Genomic DNA, 22,352 nt, shown 5'->3' on the forward strand with positions numbered 1-22,352 from the left:
AAATAAAAAATATTCTATGTTGCTTTTATGGATATTTTTGTCCTTGTTTATTTTCCAATTAATTAATGATAAGGTGCGCATTTTTACTCTTTATTTAAATAATAAATAATTTCATAATTTTTACAACTTTCTTGTAATAGATTAGAACATTAATCATAACAGAAATTTTTATAAACATAAAAAAACATTAATTCAACAAAAATTTTAACTAAAGTATTTTTTACATATTTTAATCTAGAAATAATACTTGACTGATAAGAGAAGGAATGTTGTGGAAAAAACGGGATGAACACCTTTTCCTGAAAAAAAAAATCTTTTTATTTTTATATATTTTAACCTCTTTGACCTTTCCTTTAATGCTTTCTATACCTTTTTATGCTCCTTGGGACCTCAAAACAGTGGCATTTGAAAAGTTTACTTATGTAAAAGGACTTTCTTTAATACATGTTTGAGGTTTTTTCAGAAATTATAAAACTTATTTACCTGAGTTTCCAGAACCCGTTTGAACAAGGCCTTCAGCATGTGGATCTGCCAGGAAAGCAACAACTCTGACAGGTCCTCCTGATCCACCCTCCAGCTTCTGGACCAGGCAGTTCAACAGGAAACCTTTAGCTGGCAGCTGCTCGGTGCTAAATAAAAAATGCAATCTTGTTTTATGTAAAACATATGTCTTAAGGGATAAGACAATCGATGATTTTACATCCTGAATGATGCTAAACAAAATTACCCTATATAACCCTTGGTTGGAAAGCAGAAAACAATAAACCAATCAATTAAGATTTATTAAAGTACCCAAAAGTTTTTTTTAAAGCAACGAATGAGAGAATAAAAAACTTTTGATAATAATCTCCTCCCTACAAAATACATAAGATCTTTATTGAACTTGATAAGAATAAAGAAGGATTGTGGAAGTGCCACAATTAAAACACAAAGGAACTAGTGAAAAAAAAATAAGTTACAATTTTACTTAATAGCTTCTTTGAAAATAGCATCGAGATGAAAAAGCCTTCAGCCGTTTATTTATTACCATTTCTAGCTGAATTAGACTATTTGAATTATTGGAGATCACTTTTTGGAAATCGAAGCTTTTCTTTTTTAATTTCTATAAAAATCCAACTTCAATTTGCAATATTGTTGTTTATCCTCTAACTTCTTATAATTTGAGTGGCAGAGCACTTAGTTGTATGCAGTCTTGTATTCCATTACACACTTATTGAATTTAACCAACCAAAGATTTTTTTATCCAATCTTAACCAGACAAATGCCATCTAGCTAAAAAAGATGCTTAGATTTCATTTCTGGCAACCAGAAAATCCGCAGAAATCGAATTCACGAGATCCAAAAAAGTTTCATTAAAAAAAACCTTACACCAAAAATAACAAACAATAATTATAACGACGACTTAGTTTCTTTTTCCTGTTTAATACGAATATTGAACCTAATTTTCAGGCATGCATGTTTGTTGGTATAGTACTTTTTTTAGAAACCAAAATACAGACATATTAAAAACTATGAAATTGTATATTAGTTACTAGAAAGATTATATTTTTTTTTTGCTTTAAAACAACTTTTTGTACATAAAAACCCGTAATGTCTTCATTATTGACACAAACATGCATGCTGTATAGTTTTTAAAAATTTAGTCAAATAAAATACCTGATTAGAATACAAAGCAAGAAATAAAGGTTATCAACTCCCTATGAGCTTTTTGTGTTAAATAGAATTATTAATAAGAATAAAAGAGTTTCAAAAAATAGTAAAATAATAATATGTTAGGTGAATTGTTAATATTAAATCAATCAAAAAATGTTTTACATTCTTATAATTAATTTCAATAAAACATATATATGCTCAAGAAAGGTTATTTATAATTATGAATTCTACCAGACTAAAATATAAAAGGGGAAATAGTTTATGAAGACGACAAAAAATGATTTTAAAAATTACTTATTTTTATCTTTTTTTTTAATCTTTAACAATTTTAATGTTTTTATTTTGTAAATATATAAAGTATTATTCAAACTTAAAGGATTTAATCTTTTTCTTTGTAATTTATATGTCTAAACAGTGTAAAAATGAAGTTTTTAATTATGAATTTTCAAATCATTAGATTTTAATAAAGTTTATTATAGAAATAAAGAATAATTTCAACAAAAAAAAATTGCTACAAAAAGGCTTACTGTATTATTAAACTGACTTAATTGTATAATTGCATTCATTTTGTTTATTTACCTTGAAAAATGTGTGTTTAAGTGCTGCATTGGTTAAAATCAAACCTAAAAGTGCTCTTTATTCAGTGACAGAGTGAAAAAAATATATACCTTGTTTTATAGTTTTTGATCTCTTTTTTTATATATTTTTATCTGATATGTATATCAAAATTTAAAAGTATCTATTTCATTAGATATTCATACTTTGCTAAAACGTCTTGGTTACTTTTTGCACTAAATTTGCTCTAAAAAGGATTCTTTATCTGACTTTCACATTTAAAATGAAAGATTTTATGCCAATTATTGTGTTGACTGTAGAAAAAAATAATTATTTTGTTTATATGCAATTTTCTATAATAAAATGTGAGAAATGCCTTTTTTCACATGTAGGGCAAAAAAAGTAACACTGAAAATATTTTTTATGTCTTAAGCATGTCCTAAACTCATAGATAATAAACTTTCATAAAAGATTTATTTCAGAATATGTCATTTAGGGCATAAAATTAATTTTGCAAATTAACATTGCAAATGTTTGCCAATAACTTTTAAAAATGATTTCTGCGGATTTTCTAATTTACATGGGTGTTTTCTACACATTTTCCCCTTTCTAAAAATACCTTCCTCATAAAGATTGGCTTCCGGAAAGTATATACTTTCCGAACATGAAATGTGATTTGCAGTGCTAGACTTACTTGGCTATATTTTCAATTCCATAAATGTTGGCTCCTAACAGGATTCTAAAATTATACATACATATAAGGTTGAAAAGTTATCTTTTAGTAAAGAATAGTTATGAAATTTAAGCTATATCGGCGGTATTCAAAAATAACCTAACAACCTTAACCTGACCTTAAGTAAAAAACAAACAGATGGAAAAATATCCCTCTCCCACCCCTTTATTTTAATTTATTCAAAATAAGTGGGGGTGTTCTGTGCTCTTTGAAGAAAAAAAGGCTCTCTGCCAGATTGCTAACATAACTGGCTGCAAGGCTTCTAGCCCTATTTTCATACTAGCGGCTTCGCCCCTAGCCTCTAGGGGCTTTGCCCCATGAGGTAGTTTTTAAAAAAATAAAAAGAATTTCGGGTGCTGCGAACAATACTCTCCCCCCCCCCCCAATTTTTTTTGAGGGAGGGAAAATTTCGTTTTTAAGGGGTTGGGGGTGTCCTACCCCCCAAAAAATGCTTAAAACCACCACAGGACCAATAGGTATGTACCCTGAAGAGTAGAATCCGATCAGTTCAGTTCAGTGGTTACCGAGATCTTAAGTCTCAGACGGACGGACAGACATCAAGCTACTTTGTATTATAGATTAAAAATCCAAATAAATTAAGTATCAAATTTACCTGTGTGTCTCATATAACCTGCTTTGTCCATAATCCAAGCTTGGGGTATCAATAGCCACACCATACACATTTCTAACAAAAACAGATTTAAACTCTATAAATATTCAGAGAGAGGGAATAATGCGCTGTTTATTACACTAGTCCCCAAAGTCCTATACTTAAAATCAACATAAGGGTAATTTTGTGTATCCTCTTTGAGGATGTACATCAATTTATCGGCCATTGTCTTAAATCTTTAGATCCCTGATAAATATTAGATATATTTTTGGGTTTGGATTGAAGATTTATAGTTAGAACATTAGAGTAAAATACTAGAGGGAGAAAGGCTATAATAACTGTATCTTCCCATCGCAAACGCCTAGTGCAACCTTTCTATTGGGTTATTGAAAATCAACCAATGGTATCGCTTATATTAACACAGCTAAGTAGCAGAAAATTATTTAGAAGCAGACGAAAGAGGGGAAAAATGAAGGGAGGTAGTTGTCTGTATATACATCTATACTATAGATCTGTTGTCATAAGAACAAAAATAAATGAAATAATATTTTGAAAGCGGATATATGAAATAATATCAACAACCATAGAAGATATATAATTTAGTTTGCATTTCTTCTAGAATAAAATGTTTGAAGTTTATATCATTATATTTTTGTTGGATGATTGTTATACTCTCAATTTAATTTATCTTGCCCCAAATGCTTTTAAAAAATGATAAAATATGAGAACAGATGACTGTATCTCCCCCAAGAGCAAATATAGTAAAATGTTGATCCCCGTGTTTTACCTTGCAACCAGAAGTCTAGCAGCCTCTGAAGAGATACCAGGAAAATGAAGGTGCTCAACATCATTTGCTGGAAGTTCCATACCTGCTGGCCTTCCCAAATATGTTTCCCTAGGAAATAAACAATTTGTCCAAATAAATGTATCATATCACAATTTCAAAAGCCTATTTTAATGATTCCACAGCTTTTTAACAGAGCTGGATCTTTTAATCATTTAGTGGTAAGCCGGATCTGGGTGCGCCACTAAAATGATTTAAAGATCCAGCTCAGGAGAATGAAAAAAGGGGAAGACATGCCCTGCCAATTTAAACTTCAGGTGGGTGTTGACACCATCCTCTCCCCACTTACAGCACACCACTGTTTTATACAGAAATGTAATTTAGCTGTTTAAACACTCTTATGCTAAGCATGTTGTAAGTAAAATGGAAAAAAAACTCTTATTTGCATTTATTTTTTTTGCTAAATTCAACTAAAGCTAAAAATCTCAAATTTTTATAGAGAAAATAGAATAGTAAAGAATAGTAAGATTTTTTATTTATTTGCTACCAAAAAAATTCAACCATAGAAAGAAAAAACTAATCAAAATGCATTACAGAGAGATACAATTATCTGGTAAATTGGCTTTTTAAAAATTTATCTTACTTATCTGTATAGAGCTTCCCTCTGTTGGTATGAACAATCACAATAGTTCCTTCCTTGGAAAAAATATGATTAGTCAAAAATTAGGGTTGGGCCGGATATCCGGCCATTTTTAATATCCGGCCGGATACCGGATATTGAAACTATCCGGCCGGATATCCGGCTCTAAAATTTTTTATACTTTACACCAAAAATCTCTGCTTTTTAAAATCTTAAATGGCTATAATTTTCTTATTATTGAAGCTAGAAGAACATTTTTTCTGAATAAGTTTAACTTTATGTCAATTTATATAAGATTTCTGAAGAAATTTTTTTTAACTACTTTAATATCTGGTAATTTGGCCGGTTATCCGGCCGGATATCCGGTAATTTGGCCGGATAACCGGATATTTGCCGGATATCCGGCGTTGGCCGGATATCCGGTATTTGAAATCAGCCGGATATCCGGTATCCGGCCAAAAAAGTATCCGGCCCAACCCTATCAAAAATACCATAGCATGCGATAACAAGACTTAAAAGCTAGGATTATTACTTTTTAGTCGATTCCACGACTTTTATTATCATCATTGGGCTATAATTTTAAATACATACATTTTGGTCTTTTCAACATTACAGAGGTGGGGTTTCATAAAGTTAAATGCTTTAATCTTATGACTGTACATTTTTACATTTGTAGAAAGCTGTATATATTACGATGCTAAACATAGTTTTTTCGTATGGATGAGAACCGGTTCCTATCCACCGGATTCGAATGAATACAAGAAATGTTTTTCTATTTAATCATACAAGTAATATTTAATAGAAACAAGGATGACAACATCCATAAAAGCGAAGCTCTGAAACGATAGGACAAACGGACATTTACACTTGTATAGTGTCAGAACTGAATAAGCATAACATATTGTATAAGAGTCAAAGCAAAATTGTAAGTTAATTTGTTGAAAAACTGCTTGATTCAGGATAATGTTTATGGACATACTTATATTTTTAGGACTTGATTATAGAGTTGCTTCGCTTAATACATTATGCTTTGTTGTCCCAGGAATCAATATACCAAAAATCAGATCAATCGGATGATTAGATCACAAAAATTTGTTGTTAAAAAAGTTAAAAAATCAACATGTTTAAAATGGACGTACGGACATTTTGGTGATGATTATAGAGTTGCTACGCTTTCTAAATCGTACCTAACTATTAAAGGAATCACCATGCAAAATTTGAAATCAATAGGACAATTCTAACATGCCTAAATTAACGAAAAAAGCTATCCGTTACGGACGTACGGACGGACCGACCCTAATTATAGAAAAGCTTCGCTTTTAAAAACAAAGCTTGAATGATTTAAAAGTAGATTTTAAAAATATTGGGAAAATGTACTTACACTTTGATTTTTGGTTGGCGATGTTTACAATGTGTTGTAATAATCAAGACATTTTACTTCATGAAACTCACCTCCGGGTTGATAAATACTCATAATATTTGTATTTCTATAATTCTTCCTTTCTCTTACCGCATCAAATGTAAAACTTTTATTTTAACCTAAATAAATGTAAAAGTGTTTGTTTAATTTTACCTGAATTTTTCCATGTTGTTCTTCCCAATTCTCAATATCCTCTGTGGTCATCTGATAATCAATGTTTTCAGAACTCTGAAAGAAATAAAATCACCTTTAGTTGTTTATTTGGATAGATTTTTTATTAACAGTTTTTTTTTGTCGCAAAGTTGTTCAAGATTAATTAAAGAAAGTCGACAAAATTTTTTTTAAATTATGGTTTTAGAGAAATGTAAGTTTAAGCACTGCCGTTATTTCAGTGACTTAGAATAGGCTCTAATCAGAGAGGCCTACTAGAAACTTCGATGATAAAATATTGACTGATCAAGGCTGCAGTTGCCGAGCCCTTCAGTTATCTTCATCCTCTTCTAATGTTACCATTTAATTTTAGATAATTACTGACTTATTATAAAGGATTTGCATGATAATTTAAAAAAAAAGAAATCAGCACTCACAATACATTTCATGTTACATGATAAACCAGATTAAAACCCCGCAATCTTTTACATAAAATTGTTTTTAGAATGTTCAATGGTTGCAATGTAGAAACCTGTTTAGAGATATCAATTTTGATGCCAGGTGCTGCCAGCCGACTTAATGGAATATCGCCAGCACTCCAACCACCCTGAAAGTAACAAATGGCTTTATAGGTACAAAAAAGTTAGTTTTTATACTGCGAAAAAGAAAAATAGCTTACTTCAATATTTGATGCTTGTCCAAACATAAAATGATATATAGATAAACAAGGGTAGCAAGCACAAAAAATGTGGATGGACCAACAGACAAGTGAGCCGCTATAGAGCATATATTCAGTGTCATACGAAATAAATATATACCTAGATAAATTTTAAAAATCACAAAACCTTTATGCGTAAAACATGTTTTGGTCTTTTGTAGCATGACAAACAGACCAATTAAATTATATACTGAAATTCCATAAAAAATTTCAGCCGTTTTTTAAATAGCAGCAATGAAAATCACGTTTCCCTCAAACCTTACGGACAGATATTTCGAGTTATAGAGTAGCTTGGCCACTAAACATTTGAATATTTGTTTCAAGAATTAACAATAAAAATCCTAACATCTAACACCATATGTAGGTTAATCTTTATTATATACTAGCAGCTACGCCTCGTGAGGCCTCTAGGTACAATTGAGGTTTAGGTAGTAATTTTTTCTAAGGACGATTTCTCATGGGAGGGTGGTGGTACCATCCCCAAAAATAGTTGCAAACCTTCTAAATACCAATACAAAGTTTCACTATGCTGGAGAAATAGCAGTTAGCGAGATCCTTCGATACACAATTCATCCTGTTACTTTTATATAAAGATTTTAAGCAGATGTTTTGATACATTACCTCTTTGTCCCTGAGATGTACAGGTGCATCCAGATGTGTTCCAGAGTGCTCAGATCCACTAAATTATTCAAATATGTTGCTATAGCTTTTGGTTTTTTAAATTTTTGTTTTGTATATAATAACTCTTAATTTTATTTAGGATTTTTATTGAACAATTTACATATACAAACGCGCTTGTCTCGAGGGGCATATTTTTCTTTAGAAAAATGGATGATAACTTGCCTGAGGCCTGTATGAAGTTTCCTTGAAATGAGGAAATTAGTAAGACTAGTTGTATGAGAGATATTCAGAGACAGGCAAAGAAAACCTTACTACTTTTATAGTCTTTACATATAGTACCATGATGCCTATGTGTCTGTCTGTAGTTTAATATCTCATTACCGTTAGACCGATATGGTTCTTCTTTTAAATGAAGCTTTATACAGGTCATTGAAAGATATATGACTTTTTTGGGAAGTGAAATCACTCTGGAAAAGAAAACCACACTAAAAACAAAATTATTTTCTTTATCTTTTTAAAACTTAATTATAAGTAGAGGGTCGACTTACTGTATCATGGCCCTTCAGTTATTTTGAATCTTTACCTAATAACTCTTTCTTCATACCAAAATTCCTTTGCAGTGTAACCTTTATAAACCTAAACAAAATGTAGACTTTTTCTTGCTGGATATCCAAATTAATACAATTGTCTCTTGCTCCTATAAATATGAATTATTTTATAATTCTTTAAATTTGACTTGTTGCTACGCCTTCTAGATGCTTCTAAAATCATTAAATTCAAGAATTCAAAAAAGTTTTTTTTTTGGGGGGGGGGGAGGGAGCTGCAATGTTATCAAGGAGAACCATATAGGTTCAGCAGTTAGCGAAATCCTTCGGTACACATAGATATATAGACTCACAAACATCTTATTACTTTTATATAAGGATTTATGAGTGTGCCCTAGCTTAAAGTCTTCAAGCCAAAAAAGGATTTAGGGACACAACTACTTTGGTCTCTTGGAGTGCAGCCTTTCTGCAATTATAGCCTTATACATTTATACCTGTTTGGCAGTAAATTGAGTGTTTGAAGGCCAGGCTATTGTGTTCTCATTAACTGCATGGGTCAAGTCGATGGCATTCTTTAACTGAATTTAAAAAAGTACGAGTCAGTAAATTACCATATGATAACTCTACAAGTGGTTTCCGGCCTAGCCTGAAAGGTCAACGGCTCTAGTCTACAAGGCATAATTTGTTTAAAACCTTAAAATAATTTTCCTCATATAAAACTTACCACGTAAATGATGTAAATAAGATATTAATGGTTAATTTCTATCAAGGGTAAATGGGTTAATTTAGCCAATGCTTTTAAATTAATAAAAAAATGCACTATCTTTGTTTTACCTAAACTTTACCTGACCATATTTTACCAATTTCTCTATAGAAATAGATATTGTTAAGTTTTTAGGTATTTTTCTTGAAATTCTTCGTATGAAACTTATTTACTTTATTATTTCTGGGTTTTTTATATGTAGCTTACTAAACTTTACCTGAAAAGAAGAAGCTGAATAAATACAATAAAATAACAGAAAACACAAATTTAATTGTATTTGTAACATTTTGACCCTTGCGACTAGACTTTCCTTGAATTACTAAGATATTTGTTATTATTTAGACCTATTTATGTACACACACCCTTCTAGGTGTAAGTGTGCAGTTAAAACAACAGATGTAATACTGAAAAAACAAATGCTCATAAAATGTATTCATAGAAAAAAATGAACAATCTATCTCAAAAATCATCATAGAAATTTACAATTCCCCCTTACTGAACTACGGACGGACAGACAGACTAAGTTAATTATAAGAGTATATAGAATCTCTAATTAAAATAAGTGTTTATCACTATAACTAGGTTCATAAAAAATAATTATTTTTCTATTTTCTTAATTTCATGATTAATCTTTGCTATTTTAAAAATTATTGTTGGCTGTATTGTGTTGAAATTATCTAATAAAACTTTCTCTTTCAATTGTACTAAATTCACACAAATATGCAAGGAGGGAGGGGACATTGGACTGGAAATTACAATGTTAGCCAAAGTTTTATAACCACGTTATCTTATTCGAAGGTTCGAAAACTTTGAGTATTTTTCTTAAATTTTGATTTGTTGGTTCTAAGCTAAACATTTCAACCGACTATTTGTTATATACAAGGGGTAATTTTGTTTATCATCAATTATTGACCAAAAATACTACAAATTATAGGGATTTGAAATGGTCAAGAGTACGAAATTAGGTAGACTTCTTAACTTTTTGATTTATTTTCAATATTCAGGGATAGGTTAATGTATTAAAAATTAGAAAGTTGCACTAATAAAAAGCAAATAATTCTTCTCCAAATATTACATGATTTTTTAGTACTCTTTGTATCTTTGGTTAATTATTTAGGCTCTTTGCAATCTGATTATTGTTTTTATATTAGAAAAAGTGTTTTTAGTATTCGTCGGTTATTTTTTTTAAATTTGTTTCATAGAAAGCTAATTTATTATCTTTAGATTAAATAAAAGGGGGGTTAAAAAAAACATCGGTCAACTACAAAGTACGTATTTCATAACCCCATCCCCTGAAGGGGGCTGATATTTGTTATTGTTTTGGTTAGTTTCATACGGACCATTAATACAAGTAGACAGTAGATGAGTTTTGTTTGATCATTAAGTGAAAAAAAATTCTATTATCAATATCATTTTTACAAATGTAATAATGTTTCTGTAGTAGCTATTTTACCAGTCAAAAATTAATTTGCGAAAAATGTTCAATACTTATAAAAATTATAACACGCTTAAAGGTTATATTCAGTAGTTTAGAAAATATTTTGAAGAATAAAACAATGAAAAAATTAATATCTACAACTTTTTTGGTAATTTATTAACAAAAATTACAATTTTTTCCATAATTCTTTTGCTGGCATAATTATTCATTTTTTTCTATAGTTTTCTATGGTTTGTGTTTAATTTACAGAAATTTTTAATAGGTAAAATATGGTAGTGATAATTCACTTGATAATTTTTACGCTATTGCGCTCAGGATTTGGATTTGGACTTCCTGTTAACCAACGGGAAACCTCTGACAGCAAACCTCCTGACAGCCATGGTAATGATTTTCACAATGTACTTGATGAAATCGATGATCTTCTTGACCTTCAAATTAACAGCAATGGAGCAGGTAACACTTTATCAAACACTGATTCTGCTGATAAAATTCTTGATAATAATGAAGACTATACAGATGATAAATCTGATAAAATAGCAACGAATCTTCAAATTCTTAAAAAACTTAATGATCTTGTCAATATGGAAACAGAAGAAAACAATGAAAATGAAACCTTTGGCAAGCTTGATTATTCTTATCAAGCTCCATCAAGTGATGTTAAATTGGTTGATGCTGCAAATAGTGATAATGATTATAAAGTTCTTGGACACAGCAATGATGAACTTCTTATTGGAGAAAGTGAAGAGAAATCAGTGAATGATGATTTGAACACTTTTGGTAAAGAGTTTGATTATAAAGTTGCTGAAAGTGATTCAATTAATGATATTGTTTATCTTGAAAAAGAAAATAACTTTGATAACATTGACACTGACCTTGATATGGAAATTGATTCCAACAATAATGACAATGTAATTCCATTTTATAATCATGATGAAGGTGAAATTATGTTTGAAGAATATTTCAGTGATGATAATGAATTGTTTTATTTATCTGACATTGATTCCAATGATCTTGTGGATTCTGAGGAGTTTTATGAACCACTGGAACAATTGGATGCTGATACTTTTGACAGTGAACATTTCTATGAACATTTAGAGCATGATAAACCTGTAGAGATGACTAATGAAGATGAATATTATTTATACAATGATTACAGGCAAGAAGAGAAAGTCGGAGTTCCTGATGTTTTTAACAATGAAACATACAGTGCCAATATTCTAAAAGAGGAAATTTAAAGCTTTCTTTAATTAAATAATATTCTGATAAGATCATGGTTAGATTTTTTTAAATAGGAAAACTAGAGAAACAAAATTTATAAAAGCGCGAAGTCTACCTATAATTGGAAACAAAAAACTTAATTACTTACTTTGTCTCTACATTTCTTAAGTAGCTTCCGTTGTATTCTTGACATAAATAAGAAGGGCATAAAAATAGGCATTAAACAATAGAAGTATTTAAGTATTCTTGATGTAAAAAAAGTTCCTTATAGCTCATAATATACGCATGTTGAAAAAAACATTAGACATTGCATATTGCTTTTCTGCCTGTTTTGGGGCAATTTATTTGTTAATTAAATTGCCCTTCTTCATATTGACAAATTCTAATTTGATTTACAGACAGTAGAATTTACTTGTAAATGTATAGAGTAGCTACAACAGTGGCGTGCACAATGATTCACCAGGGGAGGGGATGAAACAAGGGGAAGACAGGTCTTCCCTATTTCAATATTATATGGGATATTGACTCCCCTCTGCACGCCACTGCTACAATATGAAGGATGTTTTTTGGCAACAGTTTTTAAGGCTTTAAAAAGAAACTTTTAGGAAGATTTTGATCAAACAAGCACTGGTAAATCTTTCCAAGAAAAGATTTTTGAGAAAGATCAAGGAATAAAATTAAATATTTAAAAGAACTAACATAAAATAGGTTGATTCTACCAATGTTGCGTCTATTTATGGAGGAGGGGGAGGGGAGATAAATCGCCCCGACTTAACGCCCCCATCCCCCACTCTTTAAAAAGTTGAAGGCCAAAGGGGTAAAAATTAAGTTGTTCTTGCTATAATTTTTCAATTGTTAGATAATAAGGTTTAGCCAACAAGCGAAACAAATCTAAAAATAATAATTGGGATATAAAGAAAGAGTTTTTGCCAATGCTTAAAATCACGAAACCTTTTCATGTAAAATACTAAATATGTTTAAAAAGCAAAAATATCTAAACATCTATGAATATTAATTTTAATAAAAATGTAGACAAGCAGAAAAATGGGAATAAGAAAGACAAAAAGGTAAAATACTTTTTACTTAAATCTATGTTGGCTTGACACATCCCATATTTGGTAATAAATATCATATATTTCTATTATTTAACGATATATTTAATATCTATTAAGGGTTCGAAATGATTTATTATTTTTATTAAAGTTTATTTTCGCTCCTAAATCCTTGTTATATTTAGAACAAGCGGATACGCCCCTAGAGGCCTTTTGGGGCCCTTGGGGTGGAAGTCGACCCTTCTACTTTCATTGTAGTTTTAAAATAAAAGGTTTTCAAAATGTATTGGAGGTTTTTTTTAGGGACGTTTTCTCCTGGGAGGCTCCCCCAAAATAGTTATAAACCTTCCCAGTTTCTATTACAAGATACGCTGTAAAGAAGAACCATATCGGTTAAGCGTTTACAGAGATCCTTCGCTACATGCAAAAATAACTTTATATAATAGGATTGCATACCTGTCGAACGTGTTTATTATGAAGAGAAGTGTCGTCCAGTGAAAGAAAAGATTTGTCGTCTTACTCACGAAGAGGATTGTAATACACCAAGGTAACTCGATTTTTGTTAAAGCACAGCTTTTCACTGATTAGGGTATGTCCGTCCGTTTGAGAGTCCGTACGTACGTAACGATTAGCTCTTATTGTTCATTTAAGCATGTTAGAATTGTCCTTAAAGATTAAAAACTTTCCAGAATAATTTATGTAACAGTTAGAAAGCGTAGCAACTCTAAAATCGTTACCAGAACATCCGTACGTCCATTTAAAACATGCGGATATTTTTTGACAACATGTTTTTGTATGGGAAATTTATAAAATCCTTTGGATTTTTGAACTATTGATTCCTAGGACAACAAGAGAACAAGAGAAATTAGAATCAGAATTCTGTCTTGAAATTTGGCATTCAGTTACCCTTGAAGGCCTACATCAGATGTTGTTGATGGACTAATTATGTTCTTGATTCATGATTGTCCTTGTTTTAGTAAGAAATGTACAGCTGAAGTAAAGAATAGCACAGTTACAGAATGCAAAATTGTTTTGGAGGATTTTTGCAACTTTGATACGATGGTACAATTTTTTTAATGCAATTGTTATGCTTTTTCAATGTAACTTTTCTTTTTAGTTTTGAAGTTGATCTATAATTCACTTTTTCTGTACGTCTGCCAGTCTGAAACGTTGTGGTGAAATTATATTTACTCAGTTGCTATTAAAGTTAGAATTCTGAATTTTCTTGTGAACACTACCACATTATGGAGCATATTTAATATTTAATATACATTCATAGCAATCCGAACACCTTTAGCAGCTTTTTAGCCGCTTTTATTTTTTGACCGATTTCCACATATCTTTTATATCTTATCATTTTTTTATATACCTAGGTGTACGAAAATTGTGAGATGGAAAATGTAACTTTATGTAATACCTTACAACAAGTTGAGGTAAAATTAAATATCTTAATTTAATTTAAATCCTTATGTATAGTAACAGGATCTGTGTGTGTCTGTCTGTCTGTTCGAAAGGATATCCTTTACCACTTTGCGCATATGGTTCTCCTTTTCAATATAGCTTCTCATAGGTCCTGTAAAATTTTAAAGAGAATACCACCGCCCTACAAAAGAATATCGCCCCTAAAAAAGAAATACCAATAAAAAATATTTTAAAGTGCCGTTGGAAAAGGCCACTAGCGTATAAAACATTTTGTAACAAACTGTATTTAAAGTGCAGCTAGAGGACTTCACTGGCATAGAAAACATAAAGCCTCTAGGAGCATAGCCGCTAGTATTTATACAAACAATTTGACTTTCCAGGACCAGTAATAGATTAGTTATTTCTCGCATCGTATTATAAACAATACCCGGGGATATAGAATGTACAATTTCAAGATTAAAACCAGTTTTTTTTAGCCCCGAGGTGCCGAAGGCACGGGCTAAAAAACTGGTTTCAATCTTATGATTGCAGATTTTTATATTCGTAGAAAGCTGGATATAATACGATGCTAGTCATAGTTTTTTCGTATGGATGAGAACCGGTTCCTATCCACCGGATTCGAATGAATACGAGAAAAAAATTATCTATGGAATTATAAACTCCCAAAATGTCCTGGATTACTTGTATTTTTATTACTTCTAGACAAAGGTCATACAATCAAAGGTTTGTTGGTCGTTAATGCTTTAATGTTGTTTAGGTTAGTGAAACTACTAAATGGGAATGTGCAAGTATTCCTATTTTAACAGATACAAAAGAATGGCAGGTAAAAACATCTTTTGGAATTGACTTAAACAAATTTTTTTATTGTTTTGTATAATTGTAGAATATTTCAGTTTTTGTTAAATGCTTTGTTTAAGTCCAAAAACTACCATTTACCTGAATGACCCTGCCAGGCTTGTAGTCATTTTTTAAAAAGTATTACACCCTTCATGATGTTAAAACTTTTAGTTTTTTCTTTCAGATGTTAGAGGATATAACCTGCGTTTTTGGATCTGATATTTTATGCGACAACATTGAGGAGACTTGTACTTTCATACCTACAAATAAATGTTATAAAACTCAAAGACATGTAAGCTTTTAGTTGATTTAAACAAGAATGACAATTTCGACAAAAGCGAAGCTTAGAAAATCTATTGATATCTGATTTGCTCTTTGAAACCCGCTAATGAATACTCGACATGTCCGTTTTTTTGTTTTTCCCTGCAAGAAAATATGGGGGGAAACGTAATTTTCTCGGCATCTATACAAGATAGAAATGAAATATAAGATCAAATTTTTAAAAGATTTTCTACACCAATAAGCACAATAGTACTAAATTTACTTGCATTTACTTGGCTGTTATTACAGATAGTCAGTTGAATTTATCTATAATATAACTATCTTGGTCCGTCAGACTGTCTGTAATGCTCTCAAATGTAATGGTATCAATGAGGAGTGATAAAAATGTTCCTTGCTGAAGGTCCAATCACGCGTAGAAGCAGAAACTAGTGAGTGCAGAAAGTTGATTACCACGACAGAGAAAGTTTTTCCTGTAAAAAATTGTACTGAAGTTTCTGTTCCAACATGTACAGGTAAACACACAGGTTTGGGAAATATCGGGTTCGATTCTCTAATCACACCATGTCATACTTAGAGACTTATAAGTTAGCGTCAACTGCTGCTATGTTAAGCACATGACTATTTATAGTAGGAGTGAGTAGACAGAATTTGTCTATTTAATGCATTAACAAAGGTCGGACAATCAAAGGTTTAGTTGTTTGTTAGGTGTTACATATTGTAGGTACAAAAAAATCTCAACAATTAAGACTTATTTTAGGGCCATAGTTATTCTGGTTTGGATATTATTATTATTTTCAACCAACCAATCAATATTTATTAGACTTACCCATGAATAAAAGAAGGTTAATTACAGTTTAGATTACAGTCCCTTCCTTAAAATTTTTTTTCTGACCTTATCATATTGGATCTAGGTATAATTTCCAAAGTAAAGTTATTTTTTAGATAAATTTCTATTAATATAATTGTGCTTGTTTTAAACTAATTTTTAATTTTTACTTTTTTTAAATTTAGAGGCAGAGGTTGTGCAATGTTCAGAAAAGCCTGTTAAGGTAAATACTTCCTTTTGTAGTAGCGAAGCTACTTTAGCTATAGTTATAAACTTCCATCTGTCTTTAAGTCCCCAAGTAGGGCATACTATTTCTGTGTGGGAAATTAGAATTACTCTTCTGCTTTTAGATATAGACAGCTGAAATACATTATTCCTCTTACCATTGATCATCCACTCTGCAATAAGATTTTCTGCCTGTTTGTCTGTCTAGGAATGAAAGGAACGTACTAGATTTAATCGACTGCTGCAATGCCTTTGAAATTTCTTTTATTAATAATTTAAAAAACGAGCATCTACAGCATCAATTATTTTATCCTAAGCTAGTGACATCCAAAATATGATGTAAGTTCCCACCACTCCTATATTTATTTTTGGTTTTGAAGAATAAAATGTCATGGGTTAGGGGCAATATTTTGTCCTTTACAATATACATACATATTAACACATTATTCTAATCATAGAAGTGTACAACGTCAGTAACTGAGCATCTAGAGGTGAATTGTACAGAATCATCGCATACACCATATTGCAAGTTTATTCAAAAACATTCATGCACAGAGGTCAGTTTTTTTAGAAGCACAGCTTCTCTATAATTAACTTTCTGTCCGTCAGTCCGTCCATAACGCTATGGGGAAAATGTTATTTTCTAAGAATTATTACAAATACATCAACTGAACATCTTCTCTACATTTCATTTTGTCTGTTTGTTCTTCCATGAATTTTTGGTGCTTCGCTACTTATGGATGTTGTCATCCTTGCTTTTAGTAGAACAGCTTATCAACAATAAAATTGTTATTTTATTGGCACATTTATATTTCTTTGGCTAGTTTTAAAGACTTTTTTTTTGCATAAAATTCAATTTACATTTCACACATTGTTAATACAAACTCTAGAGGCTACGAAACAAGATAAGGTATCGTGGAAAATAGCCTTAACCCGTCCAAAGAATGAAAATTATGGATTATTGTTTATTCTTTCTTTTAATTTGTTATAAGTGTCAATTTTTACAAAATAAACACAAACATAATTTTAAAAAAAATATTCTATATAGGTATTAATTTAAAGAAATACTTTTTAGACTGTAAATATCTTTTTCACTAAAGCTTGTAGCTGAAGGATAGTTATTTATCGCATCGTATTATAGACAGCTTTCAGCGGATATAAAAATGAAAAATTTTAAGATTCTGGCCCGGGTTATCTAAAATGATAAAAAATGTTGTGATTTATATTTTAATTTTCGTGGAAAGTTTCTGTAATTCCATGATATATATATTTTAGTATGGCTAAGAACCAGTTCTAATCCAGCGGATATTAATCGGTTTAGAAGACATACTAGTAAATATTCCCTTCATAATAAATTTACCAAAGGAGTAACTTTGACTAACATTGTCCTATCATTGTAACAATACATTTCTATATCATTAATTTATATTTTAAGGAATCTAAGCTGCATTGTGAGATGTTTAAGAAAATGCGAACAGAATACATCTGCGATCATGATTCAGATTCTACTCTCCTTTATCTATAACATCATTACAGGAATGGATATAGAATATACTTGGAAATTATTGGTCAGTTCGTCCATCAAGTAGGAGGAAAAGGAATGGGGTAAAAGGGGTGGATGGGGGATATCGTTATATTAGCCAGCTACAAGTTTTAATTTATTAGATTACATGATAAATTGGTAAGATCTAAGTAATAATGAATCCATTAATACAGGATACTTCTATGAAAAATGTCAAAACTAAAGAAGATAAGACTCCTTTAATTTTTTTAGCTGTCCAATTTTTTAATATTCCTTTTCAGTGGTGTCAAAATAAATTTACTATTTTATACCTTTATTAGATTGTACACTGAAATATTTCTATTTTTTGTTTTCTTCAAAGAAGGGAGAAACAACGAAAATTAAATCGTCTATGACCATTTTTGGTTTCGTCATTTAGTTATAATATACATTTTTATAGTACATTTCATTTTTAAAGGGGTAGTTGCACGAAATGCATTTAAACTTGAATTTAGTGAACTACAAATTTTTCTTCTTCAATGGTTTAAACTACATTTATAGGTTATTATTTGAAAGAATTAAAAATTTTTACCATGGATTTTAAAAATATCAAGCAGCGTTGCGGAGCCGTTTGTGATGATGGCGGATCCGGCTCCGACCTAAAATCAAGAAAAAACTCGACATATTTTTTTCCCACGTCTATTTTTGACTTTTGAAGGTTTTAAAAGTTCAATTTTTGATAAAAATGGACTTGAAAAACTTAATAGGGGCATTTTCACATGACAAAACAGAGTTTCCAAATTACAATTCATAAAAAATCTCTTTTTTATCTAGTCCGGAGCCGGAGCCGTTTTTTAACGAAAATTACGGCTCCGGCTCCAGCAAAATATGGCGGCACCACGGCTCCCGACTCCAGCTCCACAACACTGATACCAAGACTTGAAAATCATTTTCTTGTAATATATGTAACTTTTATAGCTGGCTTATTTCCACAAAAACAGCATGACGACTAATATAGTGATGTCTTGTTATTTATTGTAATACAAAATTAAATATGTTTCATGCTTTATTTGTAACTTTTTCTTTAAGAATACTTTTTTTCTGAAATGCACTTCATGCAACTATCCCTTTAATAGTATGTAATTATTAGGCTAGCATCCTGTATTTAATTAATTTTTGGTTAGATTTAAATTTTTTTGGTTCAATCTTGTATTAGAATAGGGTAAGGGGGGGGAAGTTTCGGTAAGGGGCTATTCTCGGTAATTTCGACCTACCTTCATTAAATGACCTTTTTCTCCATGTTCCTTTCAAATGACAGAAAAAAACATAAAAGCAAATTTGTTCCTAATTAAATTGCCTACAAAAAAGTATAAAATGAATTTTTTGTGAGATGAATATTAAGGGTACTTATTGGGTCTCAAAGTCGGACGAAAAAAATTTTTTTTCCAAAAATTTTTTAGTAGGTGTGTAAAGATCGACCTACACAAAAATTGGTAAGACCTAGAGCTGATCTGAAAAACTTTTTGAACTAGAAATTGCCCGCTTTTTCCAAATCCATTGAGAGCTTTAAAATCGGGTTAATATTTTTTTCAAAAATGACCAAAGTTTGCGCCGGGGGAAAAATCGGTAATTTCAAATGAAATTAAAATTCAACTTTTAATGTCATGTTTTCATGTTTTCTTTTGTCAAATCTATTATTCCATATGGACTTTTTAAGAATTAGGCCTAAAAATGAATAGAACAGATAAAAAACAAAAAAAAATTAATTTTATTTTTTGAATCAAAATTTTGCGAGGAAAAAATCAAAATTTCTGGTCCTTTGAAAAAAAAATATTTTTGACATAGGAGAAATAGTCCGATCTTTATGAATTTTTTTGTGGTTAATCCTAATCACCTATACTAATTATGATTTATTACGCTTGTTTGGTCATTTGGCCTTTTTTCATCGATTTTTTTAAGGTTAAAATGTAGTCAAGATTTTTTGCAAAGATGACACTTTTGCTTCAAATTCAATTTTTGAGGTCAATTTTTAATCAATTTTCATGTTTTGGGGGCTAAATCTATAGTTCAATGTGAGCTTTTTTAGGATCAGGCCTAAAAAGTAATAAAATACGTTTTTTTCTTATATTAATTTTAAGTTTTTAAAAAAAAAAATTTCGAAAAAAAAATCGAAAATTCGCGTCTTTCAAAAAAATTCATTTTTAACATAGAAGGAATAGTCCGATCATTATGAAACTTTTTGTGGATAATCCCTATAACCTATACTAATTATGATTATTTATGTTCGACTGGCCGTTTGGCCGTTTTTCATCGATTTTTTTAGGTTGAAAAAAATTACCGATATTTCCCCCGGTGGTGGGGAAATATCGGTAACTTTTTTGCGGTCAATTTCGGCCAACTTCTAAAAGTCCTAGGATAATGTCCTTTTAGGACCTGATAGTCCTTTCCGTAAGCTTTCTACTGGTCTTGGTTTCATTTGAAAATATTAATATTTACCCCATTTTTTTTCAAAAAAAAACGAAAAAAAACCGAAATTTCCCCCCCCTTACCCTATTACATTTGTTGTTTTTCTATTTTTTATGTACGTTTGTCTGACTTTCTGATATGTTTATTGATGTTGTCATCCTTGTTTAAAAGTATTGTACTTTACACTAATCCAATTTATAATTTAACATAATAACATAATTCTATAATTGCTCTTTATTTCCATAGTAACCCGCCATGCACACAAAAATTTTATTTTATTCTTCATTTTTTATCTCTTAATTTTAAATATTTTATCTGACAATGGATGTAGAATATACGTGGATGATATAAAAAATGACAATTGCCGTGAATTTAGGTTGCAATTTACCCCCGCATTTATTGGTCGGGCCGTTTATTCAGAAGGAGGAAAGAGAATGGAGTAAAGGAAGGGGATGGGGGAGAGATCGTTATTTTAGCCCGCTACAGAGTTCACTTTATTATAAAACATGAAAATCTGGTGTAAGATCCAAGTAATTATACATCCATTTATCTGGCCATCTTTTGCCTAATTACACTGATTGATTGTGATTAATTGACACTTTGAATTGAATTTCACGTTTTAGGATTTTTTCTTCAATATTATCCATGATTTATTTAATTCAAACATGGAAGAAACCCCCCCCCCCCTGAAAAAAATATTTTGTAACGAACGTAGTCAAATTATTTTAATTTTTGACGAAACCTATACTATCAAACTTATACAAAAATACATCAAAAATATGTAAAAATATAATTATATATTTTAATATTTATGTAAGTAACAAAAAATATATATTGAAATAAATTATTTACATTCCTAAAATTCTCCATAATCTATCATTCATAAATAATTTAATAAGTTCTCTAAAAATATGATCGGACCTAGTACAAATTTCAAGATTCTATTTTTCTTTAAGGGATGCAGGGATAGGAAAATTTATGATAAAATAATCTCCCCCCAAAAAAAAATTTTCCGTGCAAAGTTACACCTTTTGATATGAATAAATATTAGAGAATTATTTGTTGTAGATCAATATCTTCTACCTCCCTGATTTTTAGTAGCGAAGCTTTTCTATAATTCAATTTGTCAGACAGTCAGTCATTTCTCAGTCAGCAAGTCCGTAACGCTTTGGAAAAACGTGATTTTCTCGTTTCCTATTAAAGACTATTATAAAGACTTACTATTGGTGGGGGTGCTAAATCGAATTTTGGATTTTAACTTTTTTCTTCTTGGCTCAATACGTAAAAAGCCCATTATACAATCTACATTTTAAAAGGTTTCATGATTTTTATTATTGAAGTTTTTATGGCATACCTTATAGAATATTTTTTCCAGATGTCTATTTATATTTTTTAAGCTTCGCTACTTATGGATGTTGTCATCCTTGTTTTTTCTTTTTGCTTAAGGGCTGGTTCCCTCCCCCCCCCCCCCCTGAAACAAGAAGAGAGATTGAAACTGTTAATTTTCTCCTAATGCGCTTTTTTCCCTATTGCATCCCCCTACCTCCTTCTCTCTTTAAAATTGCTCCTCTTACTTAAATTGACGGACATTTGTTTGTTGTGCGTTCTAATTTAACAAAGAGAAATCTTAGTAGTACACATTTATAATAATAATTAACAATTTTTAATGTTGCTATTTGATCAAGTTTTAGGCTATTTAAATATATTTTTCGTTAGAATAACTAGTCTAAATAAATGTATATAATCTTAAAACTATTTAATCGGTGTACAAAAATCTAGAAAGAGGGTAGTATGAGTCGGGCCTGTACAATTTTTAGTAGAGAAAACAGGCAAATATTGTACACACACACACACACACACACACACACACACATACTCACACACACACACATA

General features: G+C 30.5%; 2 protein-coding genes across 3 annotated transcripts; one reads left to right on the top strand and one right to left on the bottom strand.

Moving 5' to 3' along the window:
- Positions 1-74: 74 nt before the first annotated feature.
- Positions 75-9,586, bottom strand: LOC145331227 (isatin hydrolase-like). Its single transcript, XM_080175847.1, has 12 exons — positions 9,410-9,586; positions 8,924-9,007; positions 8,468-8,520; positions 7,885-7,942; positions 7,078-7,152; positions 6,549-6,623; positions 4,979-5,031; positions 4,339-4,446; positions 3,555-3,626; positions 2,903-2,947; positions 484-629; positions 75-299 (listed from the first exon to the last, which is right to left on the bottom strand). Exons 1-12 carry the CDS (start codon positions 9,476-9,478, stop codon positions 235-237), a joined length of 903 nt encoding a protein of 300 aa, XP_080031973.1. The 5' UTR covers positions 9,479-9,586; the 3' UTR covers positions 75-234.
- A 1,288-nt stretch (positions 9,587-10,874) lies between these two features.
- Positions 10,875-21,321, top strand: LOC145331238 (uncharacterized). 2 transcript variants are annotated; one of them, XR_013883699.1, is made up of 13 exons: positions 10,875-11,854; positions 12,452-12,515; positions 12,879-12,915; positions 13,347-13,447; positions 13,878-13,962; positions 14,274-14,333; positions 15,080-15,145; positions 15,344-15,451; positions 15,842-15,953; positions 16,453-16,490; positions 16,951-17,049; positions 17,928-20,797; positions 20,984-21,321. XR_013883699.1 is itself a non-coding variant. In XM_080175858.1 (12 exons), exons 1-12 carry the CDS (start codon positions 10,900-10,902, stop codon positions 18,015-18,017), a joined length of 1,815 nt encoding a protein of 604 aa, XP_080031984.1. In that variant the 5' UTR covers positions 10,875-10,899; the 3' UTR covers positions 18,018-21,321. The 2 variants fall into 2 exon arrangements, 1 of the variants encoding a protein (XP_080031984.1); XM_080175858.1 differs by having other exon boundaries at positions 17,928-21,321.
- The last annotated feature ends 1,031 nt before the right edge of the window (positions 21,322-22,352 follow it).

The sequence above is a fragment of the Acartia tonsa genome, chromosome 1 (assembly GCF_053477335.1).
Source record: "Acartia tonsa isolate MP-2025a chromosome 1, ASM5347733v1, whole genome shotgun sequence".
In the NCBI taxonomy this organism is placed as follows: Eukaryota; Metazoa; Arthropoda; class Copepoda; order Calanoida; family Acartiidae; genus Acartia; species Acartia tonsa.